The following is a 24247-nucleotide window of genomic DNA, read 5'->3' as shown; positions in this document are numbered from 1 at the left end:
TCTATCCAAATTACAAAGACAGGCATCTCCTGAAATTCGTAATGTGTTAGAGATTTGGCAACAGCGCGCGCCATAAGCTGTGTACTGCAATCTAAGAGTGGGACGGGCTATAGAAGCAATACATTCCGAGATCGATGATGAATTTCTAGGAGTCATAATGCTGAGTGGTTTAACGGAAGATTACGAACCAATGATAATGGCAATGGAGAGCACAGGAGTAAAAACTACTTCAGACTATATAAGATCAACACTCATCCAGAAAGTGGCGAAACCACACCGCCCTGAGGAATCAGCATTGACATCAAAAGGTAGGAAAGATGATTATGCAACTATCACGTGTTATAAGTGCAACAAGCGGGTCACAGAGCAGACGCATGCAAAAGCCACATTATTTGTTTCAACTGCCACAAAAAAGGGCATGAATCAAATGAATGCCGTATGAAGAAGAACTCCCACTTTAGAAGGGCAAATGCGACAGAATCCGGGCCTACCACCCTAATCGCAGCCTTATCATCAGTGACCACTGGCACCGGAGACTGGATAGTGGATTCGGGAGCTACATCCCACATGACAATGAACAAGCACTGGATAAAAGACATTAAGGAAAACACACAAGAAATAGTTGTAGCAAACAATAATAAAATAATGTCTGAAGGTGCAGGGTTGGTCAAACTCAAGAGTGAAGTCAACATATCTGATGTTCTCTATGTACCTGAGTTATCATCAAACCTGTTTTCTGTCAGCAAGATGACCAACAAGGGACTGAAGGTGTTTTTTGATAGTGAGGTTTGCAAGGTGTATGATGAATGCCAAATAAAGGGAAATGTAGTTATAACTGCTAAAAATGAAGGAGGTATTTACAAAGTGAAGTGCAACTCTTACATCAGGAGCACTTGCAGCCAAAGTGATGCCTTAAGTGCTCATGATGTAAATGGAAAAAATCCAACAGTAGGTCTGCCAAGAAATTTGTGGCACAGAAGGTTAGGGCATTTGAACAGAAAATCCATGAACAAACTAAGGAGCATGTCAACTGGGATGGAGTTCAGCGATGACATAGACAGTGACTGTATAGCTTGTGTAAAGGGAAAACAGTGTAGAAATTCCTATAGCAAACACGCAGGGATTAAATCCAAAGGGGTACTCCAATTAGTACATTCGGACGTTCGCGGACAAATGAGCACGCCCACATGGGGTGGTGCCCTTTATGTGCTAACATTCACTGATGATCTCAGTCGAAAGACCTTCACTTACCTGCTTAGAAACAAAACTGAAGTTTTGGAAAAATTGAAAGACTTCAAAAATCTGGTGGAGACACAAACGGGGGCAAAAATTAAAGCATTGAGGACAGATAACGGAGGAGAGTATGTAAACAAAAACCTTGATCGTTTTTTGAAGGACTGTGGCATAATTCATGAAAGGACAACACCCTTCTCACCTGAGCAAAATGGAGTCAGTGAACGAGTGAACCGCACCCTGATAGAAAAAGCGAGAACCATGTCAGAAGACACTGGCCTGGACAGAAAATATTGGGGCGAAGCAGTCAACACCGCAACCTACTTTAAGAAAAGAAGTCCAACAAAAGCAGTAAAAGGGAAGACACCGGAAGTGGTATGGACTGGTAGACAAACAAACATATCACACCTGAAGACATTTGGCTGCAAGGCAATGAAGCTCATCCCAAAGCAAAACAGAACCAAGTTGGACTCAAAAAGTGAAGAATGTATCTTTGTTGGGTACAGTGAAGAGTCAAGGGCCTACAGGTTAATCAATCCTACAAATCCAAAAAGAGTGATAATCTCAAGAGATGTGAAGTTTTTTGAAGACAAGAAAGGTATGGTAGTTCTAGAATGGGAAACCAAAGAAAAAGAAATCGAACAAAATCTTGTTGTGTTCACAGAGGAGAGTACAGACGCAGAGGAAACAGATAGTATATTGGAAGATGAGCCCTTCCATGGCTTCAAAAATCTGCAAGAAAGAAGTGTAAAATGAAAAGACTGTCACAGAGCAAAGTGAACCTGTGTTGCGAAAATCCCAACGAAAACAAAAACCAAAAATACTTCCGGATCATGAAACCTACCTCACAAACTGCAATGACACCCATGAGACAGCACTGATAGAAGCAATGAATGGGCCACACAAAACAGACTGGGAAAGAGCCATGAAAAATGAAATGGACTCCCTAAAGAAAAATGATTCCTTTAAACTGGTCGACCCGCCTACAGGCGAAAAATTATTATTAAAGACGAAATGGGTGTTGAAAGTAAAGGAACAAGATAATAAAAAGGTGTTCAAAGCAAGACTCGTAGTGAAGGGATGTGCACAGACCTTTGGGAGAGATTATGACGAGACTTTCTCCCCGGTGGCAAAATATACCTCAACCAGGTATCTTTTCGCTTTTGCCGCAAAGATGGGACTATCCATAGACCACATGGATGTCGTCACAGCCTACCTGTACGGAGAAATCGACAGGGACTGTTATGTACTACCTCCCGCTGAAGTGGTGCATAAAGGCCAAGAAGGAAAGGTATGGAAGTTAAAAAAATCCATCTATGGTTTAAAACAAAGTGGCCGCTGCTAGAACCAAAAGCTGCATGAGGTCTTAGTACAATCAAACTTAGTGCAATCCAAAGCAGATCCATGCATTTACAAGACAGAGAAAAATGGAACCACCCTGATTGTCGCAGTTTATGTGGATGATCTCCTAATATTTTATAATGACCACAAATTAGCTGAACAACTTAAAGGACAGCTAAGGAAAAGCTTCGACATGAAAGACCTGGGAAAGGTAAAGAAATGCTTGGGAATGGAGATATCAAGAGATGAAGAAAATGGAAAACTATGGATTGCACAGAAGAGCTATACTCAAGACATCCTGGAGAGATTCAACATGGAACACTCGAAACCAGCAGGCACACCATTGGACCCGGGTTTGGACCTTACAGAACAGAGAAAAGCAGAAGATGAAGAGAAGTTAAAAAGGATTCCCTACCAGGAAGCGATAGGGAGTATCTTGTACCTGTCACAGATTTCCCGCCCAGACATAACCTATGCGGTAAGTCTGTTGAGTAGGTTTAATGACTCTTACACAGAGGTTCACTGGACTGCAGTCAAGAGACTCCTAAGATATATTAAGGGGACACTGGACTACAGATTGGAATATGATGGAAAGGGTAAAAGTGATCTGGTAGGGTATTGTGATGCTGATTGGGGAAATAAACTGAACAGTAGGTACTCATTTTCAGGTTACTGTTTCAAACTTCAGAACTCTGTTATTTCCTGGTGCAGCAAGAAACAGAAAACTGTAGCCTTATCAACCTGTGAAGCAGAGTACATGAGTGTGTCGTTGTCCATCCAAGAAGCCTTATGGCTGAAGGCCCTAATAACAGAAATAGATCCGAGTGTTGTGAAAGGCCCCATTCAAGTTCTATGTGACAACACGGCAGCTATTGAAATTAAAAAAAAATAATATTGTAAACCAGAGGTCGAAAAACATTGACATAAAGCATCATTTTATCAGGCAACATGTTAAGAATGGTAACATCTGTGTCAATTATGTACCCAGTGAAAAAAATGTTTCTGATTTCCTGACAAAACCCCTAGCTAAATATAAACATGAAAAATGTCTTGATGGCACTGGCCTCATGAAAGAATAAATGAAATGTTGACCTGAGGGAAGGGTATCGCAGATAAAATTAAGATTTAAGGGAGGGTGTTGGGTATTAAATCTTAATACTACATTGTAACACATGCTGTGTAAATATGTATCACCCTCTTGTTGTGACTAGAGTAGTACTTGTTTTGTTTTTAGTTAGTTGTAAGCCAAGATGGCCGTGCCTATGTATTCTTTCACGGGATAGCTCGGTAATAAATCATGTAAAAATGTGACTCTGGCTATTTTTATTATGTCAACCCGATTCACAAACCAACATTAGAAACACTTGATGACTTTTGAAGTGAAACTTTTTTGCTGAGGGGGCTACAATTTTCGAGAGTTACAAAAATTCTGATTGCATAAGGGGAATACCTAGTTAGGTACGTGGTGGGGGAACCGGTAAAGGAGGAGAGTGGTGTCAGCGACCATGCCATCCAACGCATGCACTAGCGGTCGAATGGGAAGACTGTAAGAGGGGGCTAGGAATTTAGCATAGCATGCTACATGCTAGTTGTAACTGCTGAAAGGGGAGACGGCAGAAGAGAGGTAGAAATGCAGCAGTGATGCTAACGCTGCTTGTATTTGTCTACTCCTCAGTTTTCGTAATGGCTAACGACTAACACTACTATAATTCTGTATACAGTGAAACCTTGTTAATAAAATACCGGTTATTTCAAAGTTCGCGTTTATTCGAACACTTTTAATTCCCCTTCAGACTGGGATAGCATATTTAATGTCAATCAATACGGTTAATACGAAATATTCGTTATTATGTATTACGAAGTAACCTCACGTCCGCTCACGTAGTGTACTATTGTTTTATTATCGGATAAACCGAATGAAATTTTAGAACAAGAATCGCACACTTTAATCACGTGCACGCAGCTTCACCATAATGCTGTTAACGGCAAATAATTTGTACAGTAAATGGTCTACAGTCAAACCTCTATCTATCGAAATCGCATGTATCGATTGTCCGTGTTTATCGTATACTTTCTACGGTCCCGGCAAAATTGCCATACAACTAAGGTTAAAAAAGTCCGCTTGTACCGATGTTCGAATTATCGTTTTGTCCGCATTGATCGTACAAAATATGTGGTCCCGTCACTATAAATTATAATAGATTATCTTTTAACCATAGAGATTTTGCAGAAATAACCATTTCTTAGAAAGAAACCATCATAAAAACAGTAACGATAGTATTCAGTAGTAAAAATCAACTTAAATCTGCAGCCAAGTAATGGAGCACGTAAATACACATGAAGAAAAGACAAATGAACAACAACTTACGAAGAAATTGGATGATGTACCATAACTATAGTACAAACCCAATTGTTATCCTAAGATAATTACCATAAAAAGAACTAAAGATTCTTTGTCGATACCATAATTACTACAGAAGCACGATAGCTACCACATTTGTACTACAGTTACCGTAACAACCGAGATGTATATTTACCGTGACGGTAATGTATTTATTTATGACATATTAAAAATAAAGAACATTATTGAAAAATAGGATGTTAAATTTTTATATGTACGTTTGGCACATGTTGCGAAGAAATAAAGCGATCTGAAAAAATGCAGTACTACTACGAAAAGCGAAAAGGGTAATCGTGGATTTTTAGGTTATGGCAGTCTCTCTCGTTTTTTAGTAATATCGGCCGAAAATTAACAAGTGTATCGGAAGTCGGCAGAAATGCCGAATCAACTAAATATTGGCAAAATCGGCTTCTTCAGTACAGCTCTACATTTTATGACATGAGTAAACATATATCAGACTTCAGGATATTGAAAAAGACTTTAATTTCCATGTAAAGTGTAAATTGAATTAAGTAAAATACTTCCATTTTCATTTATTTTTCAACTGATTTAACTTTAATGACAAGTAACTGATATATTTCTGACACTAATTTTGAGGTTGAAATATTTTTTAAAAATTCTTAGAGTGAAGTCCACTTCAGCATTAATTGTCTTGGAAAATGTTCTGGCTGCTAGTGATGTAGACACTGATGTCTTGTCTTCCTTCGACAAACTTTGCAGTGCAGTAAAGGACACTTATGCAACTAAAAAAGTGCAGAAAAAAATAAATGAATTTTTCAAGCCTCTTTAATTCTCTGTTTGACTAACTTTCGAGTAAAAAATCAATACTTGATTTTGTTGATTATTATTAATGTGAGCATATGCACCTCTTAATACAAACCTCGTTAATACAAACTGCAAAATTTTAGGTCCCTTCAGGTTTGTATTAAAGAGGTTTCACTGTAGTATTTAAAGTATTTACAATTTATTTATTCGTGTAGAAAAGAGTTATTGATTTGTGCAAATAACTTTATAACTGTCATTCATTCTTATGTGAATAGCGTGATATAAAATTTAAAAAAAGATGTCTAGACATACAAGGTTAGCTTTGTAAGTCTAATTTATTTTTGGTTGGTATGTGAACACTGTAAATTGAAATGTCAAAAGGACTTATAGACTTGTTAAATATACTTTATAAGAGTCATTTATGTATGATTGGAGTGTTGTTTTATTCTTTCATTTTATTCAGCTGGAGATCATGCTTTAACATCATGCCTAAAAATAATCAAATGGTAGAAGTATATAAACGTATTATCAAAGGCAACATGAGAATAAACACCAAAAGATATGTCAAAAAGTGCCAGTGAATGGATGCTAGAGTACAAGGAGCAGAAAAAGGCATTTTTTCATTTGACACCATTAGAGCATAACTGGAAATTACCAGCTGAAATGTTTGGAAGAAAGTCAAGGAGCATGTTAACATTTCACAGACATAGTAATGAGAAAGAACAGTATAGAGACAGGACTAGGTTAGTTGGTAGGAGAGATCAACAGCAGTTCTACTATAACAGGGGAAAAAAGAACTTAAAACCTTTTAAAGCTGGGGAAAATGTTATTTACAAAACACAGGGAAGGGATTGTGGTAGGTCAGGGCAGGCTATCGGCTTAGCACCTCAAAGACCAAGGTCTTACAGGATAGTAACAGAGGAAGTTAGAGTGCACAGACGATACAGTGGGCCAATATTTAGGACAAAAGTAGGACCCTCACAGGCAGCAGAGACTCAGTCAATACAGAGTAGTCAGGATGAATTTAATGAGTGGAACCATCAAAGTCAGGTGCTTTTAGATGCTCGGATTAAGGCTAAGAATGAAAAACAGAAATTAGAAGCAGCTTCGAGTGAGGCATTCATGATTCCACCTGTGACAGCTCTTGTTACACAAAGCGAGAGTTTGTACCAGACCTGAACCCTCAATGGATTATCAAACATAAAGGATCTATAGATATGGTTGGAAAGGGAACTGTAAAGAATTTGAAGTCACGAGGTTGATAATGATGTAATAAATGTGAGTTTGTAAGGTTACAAGTGTGGTAGCAATAGCCAATAACGATGTGTCGGGTTGAAGTGTGTTGTTTTAAATATTCTCCAAGCAGTGAATCCTAATAATAGGTACATTACTAATAGGTAATAGTAATGAGTGTCCCATCACAAACATAAAAGATATTACACCTATCTGTTGCAGGTCTATTCCTGCACGTGGTGCCTGCCTAGTGCCTACCTGTGAGCGGTATTTGCCTGCCTGCAGTGCTTCCACTGTCCTTCCTATCTGTGTGTATGTCATGCCACCTTATATGATCCCTTACTGTTGGTGGCCATGTAACCAACATAAATAAATAATAAAAGCCAAACTAAGGTAGTTCTTTAATCAATACAGCATGACAGAAAACCAACTTACAGCTGTAATGTGTTCATCGAATCCTTTATAAACAACTAATAAACAATCCAGAATTTCTCTATGATTCTTGAAGATGATCTTCATTGCCGTGATTCTGAAAAATAAAAAAATAATTTTCATGTACTGAATTTTGCATTAGACAAAACATTCAAAACACAATTTAAGTGAAAGCAAAATGTGCTATGGTGCTTGACAATGGGAATAGAGTACTAAAATCTGATAATGTATGTTAAAATTTACAGTTATTAAATACATAAAGATGACTTTTAATAGTGAAAAATGTCATTTTTGAGTATCTGCAGTATCACAATCATTAGTAATGACCCATGAGCAGAAAAGTGTAAAGACAGAGGTAAGACACACTTGCTAGGAGCTATCTTGCACACATGCTTACTTAGTTTCTGACAGAGCCATACAAATTACAGTTGAAAAGAATATGACTATGAGTCAAGATTCTGGTTTAAAAATAGTTTTCACAGCTAGATGGTCAATACAGAAATTTACTTTAGCAGTCCAGAGTGAAAATCCAGAAGAAATCTTGACAATACAAACAGTTGATTTAAGTAATGAGGCATTGGTCTTCACACATCCTTTATCAATTCTAAACATCACTTCCTTAAACAATAAAAGAGTCAGTAATTAGGTCTGTGTATGGCTGATAGCTGTAATGAAGCAACATAATGCCACCATTGACATGGTAATCATTACTCCTCGATTACTTGTTGGCCGATTATTAAAGCAATAGTAAAAATTGTATGAAAAAAGGCAATAAATTCTAATCAGGATATTAATTTGGCACACATGCCAAGCTACTATATAAACTACCTGTATTTATGTTTACTGAGGAACGTGGTAAAACATTGCCATTTAGGCTTCTGGGTAAAATGGCATGAAGTCAAAAAGTAAATATCTATTATAAAATTTATTTAAGTTTTTAGCCACATGCGATATGAGAGAGACGTTTGGTATTGCAAGCTACTGTTGCTATGCTGAGTTGTGATGCAGATGAATTTATGCATGAAACCTTGCATTATGAGAGTGTCTAAATAAAAAATTCTTTGAAACATATATTATTAAATTTATTTAAATGTTAAATTACAAGTAACAAACTATTTTGTGTCATTAGTGGTATAATGGCATAGTGACTAAACAAGTGTATATTTTCCATATACTGGTGCTAAACTTACCACTGTCAGATCTAATATATGAAGAAGACTTAATTATTTTACATTATTTATTAACCTAACAAAAAATTATATTTAAATTTTCATAAAACAAACCCCCTGCTAAACACTTCCTTACATTAAAAAAGTTCAAGTTTTAACATGTTCTCTGACCCATTCCACAAATTTAAGGTGTCTAAAAAGACAGACAAAAACAGAAGGTGGGAGCTGAAAGAAGACGAGTCAAGGCAAATTCAGTCCATGACTACTTATTGTATTCAAGAATACAACATGTGAATCTTGCTCCAATGGCTGCCCCAACAGTACCGGCTGATCAAGAGTACTAGAGGGAATGAAGCAGTAACAAATCTACACACAGATGGCGGTGACCATCCAGAAATGAACAGTCAAGAAACAGAAAATAGCACCTAGATGAATCAGAGGCAGGCTGCAGTTTGCAGGCTCTCGGAGATGGAGGGTCATGTGGCTTGGTACAGTCATTCCGGCAGGAAAAGCAAGCAATAAGACAGAGGAGTCAGCCTGACTATGAATAGTCCACTACTGATGAGTCTGGACAGGCGATTGGAAGGATCTACAACAGGACAATATTTACGTCAGAAACTAGGAAGAGCTTCCACAAGTGATCAATTAGCAATGAATTAATTCATGCACATGAAAAAAATTATATCAGGGTCATTAGAAACAATGAGACATGATGAGAAGAGAATGCAGGATTGATGGAATAAATTGGCAGGGGAAATGTGAGTACACTGAGAAAACCCATGGGCTCACATCACCCTGCCAGGTATCGAACCTGGAACCCCTTGATAATTGATATGTGTCCCATGTATCAACAGACTGTGGCAGATGACTCCGTAACAGTTCCAATTCATTAGTTATGTTTAAACATTGCTCACCTTCTAACATCCAAGTAGAACTGTAGCTCCTCCAGCCTCAACACGACTTTAGGTGGGATCTCCACCAGCAGGGTGGTGCCTATCTGCTCACACAGACTCACAATCTGCATGTTTGCCCTCTTGTACTCATCCACAAACGACTGCAGCTGCAGTTGAAACAACAGATTCAGATTCTTAAACATTTGTTGACTTCAAGAACTGCAATTTATAGTACTTTCATGGTACCTTTACTACATTTTATCAATTCAACTCTATACAGAATGTCTCAGTTCCTTATGGCCGAACTTACTGAATCAATTTTACAGTTTAAAAGCAACAAAAAGTGTGTTAAAAACTTTTTTTGAAGAATCCTTTATTCAGGAGATATTTCACAATTTTTGTTTTTCCCACTGTCCCTTACCTTACCATATAAAAAAAATGTTAAAACTTAAGATATAAAATTTAAGATATACTTGAAAGAATACTATAATTTCCATTATAAAATCTTGTTTTCAATCTTCAGAATCATTTTAAAAAGTTAACCTACATCAGTTCAAATAATAAAAAATTTCCAAACTTGAAACTGTTAAAAACTTTGTACATTTCCAGATTTCTAAACAAACACCCATAACTTTTCAAATTTAAAAAAATAAAATAAAAACTTCCTCACTGCTATTCAGATTTAAAAAAATGTTTTAGTAGGGTTAGAAAATTATGAGAGAATGTAAGAAAACATGGTTGAGATTAAACAATTTTAGGGTGGTATTAAATGAATAAAAATTGGATAATTAAAACAAGGAATTTTTTATTTCATAAGACCAAATTGAAAAGGTTGACATAAAAATTATTCTTTTTTGAATTTTTTAAATGAATACATCTGTAAAAAAAATAAAATGTTCCATAAATATGAATTCTTCTGTACTTAGAGATATTGCTTCTCTGCCCCATTTAAGCTTTGTCATTTTGGAGGGTTTTCTCATAAATGCAAACATCACCACTTCTGTTGCACTGAGACACCCAACTTCAGTTCGGCACACCACAACACAAACTGAGCCTTCTGTGAAATGGTTCACATACTCGCATCACAGCTAAGTCAACAGGGTGGTCCTGCTACCCCAGCATGCAGTATTATAAGCCTCCCGCTCACACACAGTTCACACAAGATCTTTACTCTTTCCTATAGAGATACGTTAAAAAAATTGGTTATACTAAGAAAAAACAAACATCCAGCACCTTAATGAGAGTGTCGCTGCAGCAATTGTAACTGTATCTGTGGACACAATCCAGAAGATGATGTTACATTTCAAACTGGCCCAACAAGGCATTCCATAAGTAAAAACAAGTTAGAAAGAAAATGCTTGAACCAACTATAGAAGTGCATTTGGGCACAGAATAATAAAGATATTATGAATTATTAATAGTTTGTCGATTTAAAGGTTATATTGCCGATTGAAAACAAAAGAATCTCTTTAAAACTATTTGCTTTTTATTCTTCTCAAACAAAGATTTCCAAACTTTTAAATGCATACATTCCGAGATGATTCTTCACACAATATTAAATACGATTGGTCCATCGCTAGGCGCCAGAAACTTATTTTTAGTAATTAGAATAAGGAAAAACTTGAGTCCCACATTTACATTCAATCGCAGTATTGCAGAGAACAAAAACTTTTTCTCGGAGCGACAGCAGAGGCACACCAAGGCTACGCCATGAGCCCGCAACGCCAACGCCGGTGGCCCATAAATGTCAAAATACAGTCCCAAAAGAAGGTTACATGTTGGCTGGGCTCAGACCATGACTATTTCAACACATCTTTCGTGAGCCACTGACCGCACGCACTGAATGCTGGCTAGCAAGGCTATGTGCAACTGCGTACCACCTGACGGAAGAGGCAGGTGAACGACCTCGTCAACTAATCACAGCACAGCACTCACAAAAACATAGCATTACACAAGTTTCTGAACCCTCACAATGAGGCTTTACCCAAATTTACAGCTAGAAAAAAAAAACAATTATTTTCTGATTGGCCAGTGTACCGACATGATAACAATACTGTCTCTCCTGGGAAAGGACACCTGTTAAATTTCCCATCATAAGAATATATACAGAAACTACCAGAAAGTCTCAGTACTGAAAAAAGGTCCGAAAATTCGGCGCCAGCATGTCTCAAACCTGTCTTTTGTCCTTTCTTTCACTCAAACAATACCAAATGTTCTAAAAATGTAAAAACACTCCTAAATAATTACAAAAAAAAATATAGGCATAAAAACACTATTGAATGCCAATAAAATACTGGACAAAGCATATACACAAACAATTGCTCTGCAAACTAAGTGACAACCAGTAAAAATATAACTAAAAGGCTTTTCCACAAAAAATGATTAAATATCAAAATTAAATACAAGAATATTAAAATACAAGTATACAAAACTAGGGTCACTATAACCTTGAACTATATAATCATCTGATACCTCTGAATAAAAAAGAAATAATATATATTCTTTTAACATATACTCGTAAAAGTTGGGGAGGGCAGGTTCTTGCAATGTTACAATGTGGCAGGAGATTAAATACCATCTGGACATCACCAGAGCAAAAAATGGCTCCCTTATTAAAGAGTCCTAAGCTATAAAACTTACAATATTAACAATATGACTTAATTCTTATTGTTTTACCTCTGACGTGTAGCGACGACAGTCATCAATAAAAGCTTCTGAAACTTCTGAACTCCATTTCAACTGTGACAGTCCAGGTTTTATCTTCTGGTCGCAGGCGATTATCATTTGTTTGAACAGCACTCGCTCCTCATCTGATAGGGCTACCAACACCAGAGTACAGAGGTTTTAACGAGAACCTACTTCCCAATCAAATAAATATTACAGCTTATGTAAAATAATGTACTAAAAAAGTGAGTATCACATAATCACATAATAAATAATATAGTTACAGAATAAAATTTAAAAATGGATGGTCTATTTGATTAAGAATGTCTTGGGGGGGTTGGGGACAGTGGAGTTATCAAAGGACATTACCAAAACATAAAAGTAAAACTCTATTAATTATTGTATTCACGGAACTTGAAAATTTAAGCTTATTAACCAGAAAAAAACTTCCTAAAAGGTTCAATTTTGTTGTTTTTACAACAAAAGAGTTGAGTTGAGTTTGAATCTGCTATAACGGATTGTCACGATTTTAATTATAAATTTGCTAATTTCCTACACTGGTGGTCAAGCTGTTTACCATCGCATCTAAAATCACCTACAAGTTTTGGTATCAACATAACCAATATTGTCAAAAGCAGAGTTGCAATCTCATGTAGCAGTCTGCAAAAAAAACTAGTTCTTGTTTGTAAATGGAAGCACTTTTAGTTTAAAGAGTACCTACTTAGCAGAATTATTTTTATAATATTGTTACAGCATGCCAGTTAAATACATCCAGTTGTCACACCATACACTAATGCACAATGAATAGTAAGGCTGAAAGAACAAATAAATATTTGACAGAAATATATGAAGGCTAAATGAATATCATTACCATTTTAGTTAACGTCTTAAATTTAACACTATGACCATGAACCATAACTCTCATTAAAACATCCACCTCATCGAGATTCTAGGAGAATGATCTCACAAGGCTTAAGGAAAGCCTACTCTCAACATGTAATGAGATATAAGCAGGTGTTGCAGTAGTTGGCACTACTGCTTATGCAGGGGTTGGTACCACAGGTAAAGAGAAGCGACAGTGTATGTGTCATGGCCGAGCTGTAGAGATGCGGTGTTACTTAGAGATGTGATGTTACCTGTAGCACAAGAGTAATAAATGAGTGTCAGTCGTGTACTATATTCATTCAGTACCTGTAACATGGCGCAGTCGTGTGGAGTATCAGCGCATGGATTACTTCGTGCATTTGCCTAACACTCAGACCACACCGTCAGGACAAACCAGCTATGGCGACGGGCGGGAATGTAAAACTACCGCCGGACCTGGATCTTCAAGGACCGACGGCATATGTGGAGTGGAAACTTTGGGAGACGCAGTTTGAAGATTATTTAATCAGCACAGGACACGACCAGTCACATGACAAAGTGAAAATTTCTCAGCTACGAAATATGATGGGAAGTGAGTCTGCTCGAATCATATCAACGGTTCCTATGTCTGATGCAGATAGTACTGACTACGGTAAGGTCAAAGCAGTGATTGAAAAATACGTAAACCCATGGGTTAACGAGGTTTTTGAACGATTTGTGTTCAATCAGAGAAGTCAAGAGGATGGGGAGAGCTTCGACCATTTCTACACGTCTCTCAGACAACTGATCCGGAATTGTAACTATGACGGGGATCCAGCGTCCGAGGACCAAGAAGACAGCATAGAAAACAAGATGCTACGTGACCGCATAGTCCATGGTGTACGTGATAAGGCGGTGCAGGAAGCGCTGCTCCGAATGGGAAATCTGACTCTTGAAAAGGCAACGAGTCACTGCCAAGCATGCGAACAAAGCAAGCAGCAGGTTCAGCATATACATAGCAAAAGTGGGGGCTCACTGAGTGAACAGGCGTGTGTTGATGCGGTTTACAAAACCCTACAAACGGCGGGAAATCTGAGCAGCGGAAATATAATAAATTGGGGGACCTAAAAGAATTTAAGTGTAGTAGGTGCATGCTGGCACATGGTTAGAGCCTGCCCAGCATATGGAAAAAAAAGTGCCAAGTGCGGGAAATATAATCACTTTGTAACGGTTCGTTACTTACAAAAATAAAAAGATTTAAAACGTCGATAGTAGTTTTTGTTTTATTCCTTCCATTTAGAATGCACAGACGACCCCAAACACTTTCAATGTTTCATTCACTCGTTTCATTCTTACCTTCGCCTGTCGAGAATGCTCACAGCTCGCGTGATGAGAAATTAATAATAAAAAATAATAACGTCGATTAAGTCTTTTGCTGGAATATCTAAAATATGTGCGGCCTCAAACACGGCCGCATCCAACGAAAAACCGCGAGCCGCCGAAACGCGGCCTCGCCTGGCAGCGATCGCCCGACGACTACTGATGAACTCATGACACGTCTCCTCCACGCAGGGAGTAGACGTCACATGACCTCACCGACCAATCACACGCACTCTTCATTCACACTTACAGATACAAGCCAATCACAGAACAAGTTACAATACATGAAAAAACCTTGTACATACAGAACTCGGGGCTTCCCTTGATCTGTCTCTTTTCAATTTTACATCAAAATCGGGAACTCCCATTTTCGTTCTCTCTCCCACACCGTGAGACAGCAGTTATCACTCAGTTCCCATACAGGGGGGGAATTACCGTCTTTATCTCGGTTGGCGGGGAAGCACTGTTTCTTTCTCACTCCCACTTACAGGCCTCTCATGCCTCTCTTTCTATCCATCACACCAGACACAGTCCCATGTTCTAGAATCATTCCACACGTTAATGAACACTACAAACAGCAATTATAATACAAATTACTTTACAAAATTTAAATCATTTAGAAATAACCTGAAAAAGTAGGCCTAAACAGGCAAAAATCTAATACAGCGGCTCATTTGTGAATAATTACATAAAAAATACTGATGATTAAAAATGTCTAATAAAATACAAAATACCTTCTTAAAACACATAGCAAGCAAAAAATATCAACCCTAAAATATATAAAAAACGGTAAAATATTATTAGAAAGATTTTTTTTTAAGAAATATTTACATGCATAAAAATAGTTTAAAGAAAATTGTTTATTTTGGAGGGCAGGGTTCTGCAATGCTACAACTTCGCGAAGGCGTGCAAGGTGAAGAAAGTGGGGATCGTGGAAGGTTGTAAAGATTATAGCTCAGATGACTCTCTGTATTGTGATAGTATTCAAGTACCTATGTCTAAGTGTTAAGCTGAAGAAAATGAGTAAGAAAAGCCCAGGCATCAACATGATGTACCCCAATGAATGGCATGAAAATATAGTCATTGAACAAAAGGATCTCAGGGTGAAATTGGACACAGGTGCCCAGGTTAGTGTCTTGCCTCTTAAAATTTTTAAAAGGGAAAACAGTCAGTTTAGAGTACACAAAACAAACATAAAGTTGAAAACTCTGAGTGGAATTATCAAGCCATGGGGCAAAGTTAATCTTCAATGCAAGACTAAGGATAAGGAAGCCTACACAGACTTCATGATTGTAGATCTGGATGCCATGCCATTATTGGGGTTGTCAGGTTGCTTGGCCCTCAACTTACTGCAGAGAGTAGACTCAGTGACTAGCCAAGGAACGCCTAAGGATAAGTTTGTAGCTAAGAACCATGAGATATTTCATGGTCTAGGGTGCTTCCCACAGGAGTGCACCATACATACCAAGCTAGGGGCAGAACCTGTATGTAGGCCCCCTAGAAGGGTCCCGGAGGCTATAAATAAACAGCTGAAAGAGGAGCTAGACAGACTAGAAAAGAAACATGTAATCGAGAAAGTGAACAGAGAAACCAAATGGCAAGCTGAGGTTATGTCTGGACCCTTCATCATGGGTGAAATCAGTGGGAAAATTATGGCAAGAGATTCTTTACTGCATTTGATTTAAGAGAGGGATTCCATCAAGTGCTGTTAGATAAGGAATCCTCCTTGAAATGTTGCTTTTCAAGTCCGTATGGAACGTACAGATATCTCAGATTGCATATGGTATAGCGAGTGCTCCTGAATCATTTCAGCAATTGGTGGAAGAAAAATTTGCAGATATACCCAACACTGTCATTCACTTCGATGATCTGATCTGTATGGGAGATACAGAACAGTCACGATGAAACAGTCCGCCTGATATTAGAGAGGGCAAGAGCACTTAATGTCAAATTCAGTAAGGAAAAACTTCAGTATAGGCTGACTGAGGTCAAATATGTTGGCCATTTGTTCTCGTCTCAAGGGATGAAAGTTGATCCTGACAGAGTGAAGACATTAACAGAACTACCCCCACCCACCAGCAAAAAAGAATTCCAGAGAGTGATTGGTATGTTTAACTATGTACGATGCTTTGTACCTGAAATGTCACACATAATGTCTCCACTCTGTGAATTGTTAAAGACAGGGGTTATGTGGGAGTGGCTGCCAACTCATCAGCAAGCATTTGACAAACTAAAAGGGAAGGTGTCGTCAACCCCAGTGCTAACATTGTTTGATCCTAACCTAAAAACCACACTACAGTGTGATGCTTTGCAATATGGGTTAGGTTGCTGCATGTTTCAAAAGAGTACCAAAATTGGTAAACTGCAGTTGGTCACCACTGCATCTCGTACTCTAACCGAAAGTGAAAGAAATTACTCCCAAACAGAGAAAGAGTTATTGGCCATCTATTATGGTGTAAGTAAATTTCATGACTTCATTTATGGGAATGATATTGATGTACAAACTGATCACAAACCACTAGTCGCAATGATGAATAAGAACATTGCAAAAATTGGCTCAATCAGGCTGCAAAGACTCAGATTGAAACTTATGAAATACACCCTCAATGTATACTATGTGCCGGGTAAACTTTTACACTTTGCAGATGTACTGTCACAATCATGTTTGAAAGATACCGGTAATGACACAGAGCTGACAGAAATTGTTCACGCAACAGAGTTTTAAAAATATTCCAACTTTTATACTAAACTCCCAGGTAACACAATGTTAATGATGGGCTAGTCTACTGCTAGCGCAGTTAGTTCTCAGGACACCGCGAGCTTCACTAAGAGGACAGACAATAAAGGTAATTTGCCAGACCTATCTACCCTCTTTTATCGCATAATCATCGCACCCATTTTTAGGCCGTCAATATTGGGATAAAAAAAATTCTTGCATAAACAAGAATTATGTTTTTGGTCACGCTAGTTGATGCCGAGCGCTTTGTGTAGGTATCTTTTCCGTATAAAACAATGTATTTTAAAGTAGAAATCTAAAATTTAATTTTGGTCATTACCAATTATTTATTAAATTAACGGAAATACGAGGTTGTCTGGCATTTAAATTTTCTTATAAAGACTTTTTAAAATTTATTTCCTTTATCTGATCGTCTGCGTCGCCGCGGTGTAGGTATCTTTTCCGTATAAAAGATGAATTTTAAAGTAGACATCTAAAATTTAATTTCCGTCATTACCATTTATTTATTTAATTAACGGAAATACGAAGTTGTCTGACGTGTAAATTTTCTTATAAAGACGTTTTTAAACGTTATTTCCTTTGTCTGATTGTCTGCGTTGCCGCGGCATACCGCTTATAAAAATGTAGCCAGCGCATCATTCATGTTTGGTTATGTTGCTTCCCGTATAGAGCGCACATTTGATAGCCCGCAATCTTTCGTGGCAAGTGTGTACTACGACACGTTAGTACACGTCAGATTCAAGTGGCTTGCGTTCGCGTAATAATTTTGGTTTTTCTATTTAAAGTTGAAAAAATGTTTTTGTTTAATGAATTATTAATATAGATTGTTTGGCGTGCTCTTATATACTCCACCTTTTTTAAAATAAATGTACTTTCCATGAACGGGTTTTGTTTTTATGAATAACTTTACCTAACAAAATTTTTTTTTTCCGCATAATCGTCGCACCCCTACTTTTCAAACTTGATTTTAGAATAAAATGTGCGACGATTATGCGAGAAAACACAGTATATGACCGTGGCTAACATCAACACTATTGACACTGTAGTAGAAAAATATATGGTATAGCATTGTATTTTTGAAAATCTACCACACAGACACACAATTTTCTTTCCAGCAGTTACGACGCAGAACTGGTAGTTTTTTCAACTATGCTGTTCCCATTGCAGTTAATTCCTGTTCTTCCAGCATCAAGCTACAAGTTTGCGACTATAATGTGACACCCACCTTTATTTTGAGTGCTTTGGTAAAAATCATCACATTTTTTTGGGCGAGTACAGTACTGTTGAGTGTCATTTTGTTGAGACCAATGAACTCTACAAGCTGAAGCTACTTTCTCGACTCAACTCCAATGTTTGAGTCTGTATTCTAGTTTTATAAATCTCCTTTCAAGAAAAACAAGCACAGCACTCACAGGCAAGCACACGGTTGTAGTCTCGGACCACCAGCAACACGCTCTCGTACACCAACTTGACCTTGTTCCACTGTGCATACACGGGCTCCAGTCTGTCTGGAATGCTGTAGCCCATGGCCTCCCAGTGCCGCGCCTCACTGCAGTCTTTCAGCACTTTCCTACAATACCACATCACAGCAGCAAAGTTACATTACAGAGCTAGGAAAACCAGTTAGTAATAAGTATTCTTTAAAATTACAATTAGAGTATATATTACTGAAAAAATTATGTACTTCAGTGAACAAAACTGTATCTATTAAATTATGTTTGAATCACTCTGAAGTGTTAGAACAGACCGGCAGGTGCCATGCCCCGCAACCAACGGCACTTGCAGCCCATCTCCATCAGCGCCTGGGTGGACGCTTCCGCAGTGACCTTCAATGACCAAGTCTCGTCTGCTGCACAAGGGGAGGGAGGCAGCACCTCTTCCCCTCCTTTACCCGCCTGCTCAACATGTCCGCCACTCATTACCTCCCCTCCCGGCACAGACACTTTCATCGCCAACCATCACCCAGTTGTCGACTAGCCTTATTGACTTTTTGGATTCATCACAGAGACTTGGATTATTCCTTTTCCTGCTGGAACTGCATATTTATCAAGACTTCTGCAACATTCAGCTACGAAAGCTTGCTTGACACCGATGTTGCCTGCCAGGAGCTGATTTGATGTGAATGTCTATTTGTGAACGCTTCATGCTTACTTTTTTTCACCTGATTACAGGACCCTTATCTTGACCGGTTAATTATTCTCAACTATTCATTTATAGATGTGTCCCAGACACACTCTAGAAAAGAAAATTACTCTTCAAGGCCATCGAGAGAAATAAAGGGCATGGGGGCCAATAATCTTGCCGGGCCCATCCCTATTGCTTAATACACAACTCAATATTTAAAAAAATCTAAAGTCTGCAAACATTTAAGAGATTATACTACTAAATCAATAGGACAACACTAAGTGATTTTCAATAGCATTTTAAGGAAAAAAGTGTATAATTATTTCTCAATAAAACATAATTTTTATCCCTTTATAACTTTTCAAAAAAAATGATTTTTTTTTCTATTTTTTTTTATAATAAACAATTTACATAATACTGAGCAACTTAAAATATAACATAATAAAATACCAAATCAATTAAAACTAAATAATCATTTAAAATTAGATTTTTGCACTTTCATATTAGCCAACATTTCAATGATAGAAAAAAATTCAATATCTGCACAAGGATTAATCCAATGCATAATGTTTAGCAAGAATTTGTTGACACATTTTTGACCTCAGGCAATTCTTTATCCTGTTAATCATACTGAAAGATCTTCCTGCTTGAGCAACAGAATATGTGCACACAACAAAAACATTTGGAGATAAATTTTTCAATAAATAAATCAAATTTAAAAAGTGGCCCATATTGATAGACATCAGTTCTCATATTTCTAACTTTGACCATAATTAGACTCAATATATATTTAATATGTCACATAACAAATATATTTTAAGCTACCCTTTTTATTATCTGCATTTTCAGCAATACACACCACTGTTTCTTGCATGAGATTTTGGATCTATGTAGTTACAGGTCATTTAATTAATATTCCAAGAAAACTGCAGATGCCTAGATAAAAAAAAACACACACACATATATGTAACACGATTATACTTTGCCAACTGTATGTGTGCACTGAGCCCACTATACCATGCTAAAACTGAATGAACACGGTAGACAAATAAAGGAGCGCAAATAAATCTGAGTTACTTGCTGCACCAGAGAAAGTCCTGATCATAGCTTGAAATAACATTTCCCTCGTGTAACATCCTCTTGACATGACAGGCAGATTTTTCATTGTCTTATCAGGTTTTTAACATTCCGCCACCAAACGATAACCAAGCCAATGAACACATATCTCGGGGCGGCCAGGGACCCCGGCCCCCCCCCCCCCCCCTGGATTAAAAAAGCCCTTATTTGAGGGGGTCCGATTGCGCTTGCTAAATCGTAACTGTGAAATGGGAATGATAAATGCTATCCCACTGACCCCCCCGCCCCTCAAGAAATCCTACAGATTATCACTCATGACCAAACCTTCTTCTCATCTAAGATGAAACAAAATATGTTTTATATATTTGTTTATCCTTGTAGTATGTTATAGCTTTCTTCCAGGCAGAATGTCTTGCACAAAGTTACCATGGCCAGCACTGTAAATGTGATATAAATATATCACATAACTTAAGATTTCCAAATTTGTAACTTTTCGTTCTGCTATCAAAGTAAATCCACACATAAAAAGTCTTTAAATGTAACCCCTGGTGCCTAGACCCCAGGGATTTTGCCTCTCCTGTCCTTCCCCCTCCCCCTCACAATGGCCCTGGAGGAGTAAGACCATCTGATTCAGGACATGTCTTTACTTAGATACAGTAGAACCTCACATATCCGACCATGACGGGACCGATCCATGGTCGGAACGGCCAAAAGGTGGGAGATCCGTAGGAGCAAAAAAAACGCCTTTCCCAGCTATACAGTTTGTACAATAATACAACTTTATTTGTAAAAATGTTGCTGTATACATTTCGAACATTTACTGTTGTTAAATTATAGATGATAAGATGAATACAATGTAAGCAAACCTTATTTAAAGAATTCATTAATGTATTTTTGTTTCAGTTTTGCCAAACTTGATTTTGCGGAAGTGTCCCTCCACTTTTTTTGCCCATAATACGTTACGTTTAGGGATGGTCGGGTACCCAAAATTTCGGGCAGTGTTTCGGGTATCAAGTATACCCGAAATTCCGGGCGGGTATTTCAGTGCCCGAAAATATCGGGCACCTTGGAAAACGGCAATACCGCACGGCGCAAGTAAACAAAGCTTCTTTTTTTTGGAACGCGCGGCAGCTGCAGGAACATGCCACGCCGCCGCCGTCCCGGCACCAGCCGGTGAAGTGAGTGTGTGTGAGAGATAAGATAAAGAAGGTGCCCGGTCAGCAAGTGTGTTTGCAAGAGGGGGAGACAGATATAAGAGAGCGAGCCCTGCAGCAAGCGGAAGTGGTCAAGGTCAACATTTACCGTTACTCTCGCTGGCTGGTCGCCCGCCTCTCTCTCTCACACACACACACACACACACGCGCGCGCGCGCACGCACGGCGGATGCTCACTGCTCAAATAGTCACAAAGTAGTGTTCAAGGCCGGTGGAGCTGCTTGCTGTGCGCGAGAAGGATTATAAGCTGACTTTAATTACACACATTGTAGTTGCGTGGCATTTGCAGAAAGTGGTTGTGAATTGTTTCTATTTAATTCATGTCATTATTTTACCAAAATGGATACCAGTGGAAGTGTAGGTCAATCAGCAGTGACAATGAACCTTCAAGCAGCTACCCAAACACAATTTAGTTAATAAGTACTTTATTTCCAAGATTAATATGCACTCTATTTTTTAGTTTAATGTTTAACTTTCATATCAGTGCGGTATAGTAAATAAATAAAAACAGTTCAGGTTTGTCAATGCAAACTTAAGTACGACTATTTTATGTTCAAAATTTATTTCATTAACTGATTTTGATGCCCGACCGAGATTGCCCGAGCCCGAAAATTTTGGACAATTACCCGCCCGAGCCCGCCCGAAGTCAAATTTCTCTGCCCGACCATGCCTAGTTACGTTACGTTAAAAAACATAGAACAGTACAAGATTATAGTACGAGCACATTCTACACCAACAATCACGTCTGACCTAACAGTTTGCGTCACTTTTTCAAGTCTGAACAGACTCGCCAACCACGGAGACTAGGTCGGATATCCGGAGGAGTCGGTTGTGGGAAGGTCGGATATGAGGGGTTCTACTGTATGTAATTCCTTTGTTACACTACTGACAAACTAAATGGAAGCACAGGAATATTTTAGGAGATAAGCAACAATGCGAAACATTCATTGTGAGAAACAAAAAAAATCCTTGCAACACAATGTATCTATATTATTGCTGTGCAAGAATGGAATTTTGCATTCGGAAAACTTTCCGATGGAAAAGAATAATGAATCAGGAAAAAATTTTGTGGAAGAAAAAGTGCTTGATAATTTTGCAGAATCAAGATATTTCCTTGAAAATGTATTTCATTAAATTAAATTAAAAAACATAATTTTCAAGGCTTTGGGTAGTTAGCAAGCCATACACTGTGGTCTGAAAAAAAAATCATATTGGATTGTCAATAAATGTAAACAAGATTTTATTCTTTTCTTTTTAGCTCAATTTTGTTTTGTTTTTTTTAATTGGTTTTTAATTTAATTTTATGGATGCTGCTAATTTTTATATATATGTATATATATATATGAAAATTTTGGATGGGGAAAAATTAATTCTTACAGAAACGGGATGTGATCTTAAATAATTTAACATAAGGAATTTCAACATTTTTTTAATAATTTTACAAAAAAAAATTGTATAATTTTTATTGTATATGCTCAAATTTAATGATTATTAATTGATAGAGACGGTTAAGTTTCATGAAATGAAAAATACCATGAAATAAAGCTAAATTATTAAATTTTTTTGAACTCAGAAATTAAAATTTAATAAAAATTGGTTGTCTGTAAAGTCGGTTTATTGACGATAGTTTAACGGGACGACATAACAAAACATTGATGAAATGATTGCATACTTTTATGAATAAAATTGGATCACTTTTATTTTAATAATAAAATAATAAATACTTGAAATTACCGTATAAACCCACGTACCACTCACACCTTTTTAAAAAAAATCAGGTTCGAAAAAGTAGGGTGCGGGTGTTACATGGGTCTTGGGCCATTTTTGCACGTTGACGAAATAACGCCGGCACAACTGGAGGTTGCTGCGATAGGCAAGAGGGGTAGGGGAAAAGGATGGGAAGGAAGCGGCAGACAGTCAAGGTCACATTCCTCACAGCGTTGTCACACTGCAGCTTCGCTGGTTACAAACGCGCGCTCCCACGCACTGTCCTATACTCGTTTGCAAAGTACCCAGTGGTTTTACATGTGTGTTAGCTGCAGTATTGTAATGAATCGTAAAAAGTTGCGTTCTTTCACAGTTGTGGAAAAATTAAAAATAATCAGTGAAGCGGAAGAAATCGGTAACCGTGCCGCTGGGCGAAAATATGATGTCGACAAATCATGTGTGAGGGATTGGAGGAAAATTAAAGACAAACTGCTTTCGGCCAGTGGCGATAGACGTGCGTTCCGTGGTGTGGTAGCAAAGTTTCCGGAGATAGAGGAAAAACTCTACAACTACATACAGCTGTGAGGAAGTTAAAGTCCGTTCTTGGCCGACGGCTGTGACATCATGTTATTATTTTGTTAATTTTATTGTCTGCATGATTTTGTACGTCACTTTTATTTAAGCCTAAATAAATGCCGTGTTTGTGTTAACCTAATTTATATTTTTAAGTAGAATATGCCACATAGGCAAAAGGTTTTTTATTATGCATGTAATAAAAATAGTTTTTATTATGCGTGGCTAGGACTCGCGTGCTTTATCGTTTATTTGTTTGAACGAGGTCATTGCCCAGCGCACGATAACGGACGCGGAAGATTGTAACTGTAAACAGCTGGGAGCTGGGCAAGGTCATGCGCACACACGGCGTGTTGTTCTCGATCGCACGTGCCGATGCCACGTTCTATCGCGCGATGTTGCCACATTGTAGTTGCCTGCCTTCCGTACACTTTTAAAACAAATGCCGAGGCTGTAATAAG

General features: G+C 37.8%; 1 protein-coding gene across 2 annotated transcripts in view; it reads right to left on the bottom strand.

The window, feature by feature from the left end:
* The window catches only part of LOC134531211 (dynein axonemal heavy chain 2), an 864487-nt gene that overhangs the window by 701092 nt on the left and 139148 nt on the right, over positions 1–24247 (bottom strand). The window contains exons 14-17 of one of the 2 annotated variants that reach the window (XM_063366870.1): positions 18504–18661; positions 12144–12286; positions 9489–9634; positions 7409–7502 (exon numbers count right to left, since the gene is read on the bottom strand). In XM_063366870.1, coding sequence (XP_063222940.1) covers positions 7409–7502; positions 9489–9634; positions 12144–12286; positions 18504–18661 — 541 coding nt within the window. Of the gene's footprint in view, positions 1–4788; positions 5175–7408; positions 7503–9488; positions 9635–12143; positions 12287–18503; positions 18662–24247 lie in introns of those variants that run through there. The other variant, XM_063366871.1, reaches the window with a different exon arrangement.

Source organism: Bacillus rossius, chromosome 3 (genome assembly GCF_032445375.1).
Source record: "Bacillus rossius redtenbacheri isolate Brsri chromosome 3, Brsri_v3, whole genome shotgun sequence".
Lineage (NCBI taxonomy): Eukaryota > Metazoa > Arthropoda > Insecta > Phasmatodea > Bacillidae > Bacillus > Bacillus rossius.
Note: the sequence above shows the minus strand (reverse complement) of the source record. Positions and strands in the feature narration are given on the sequence as shown.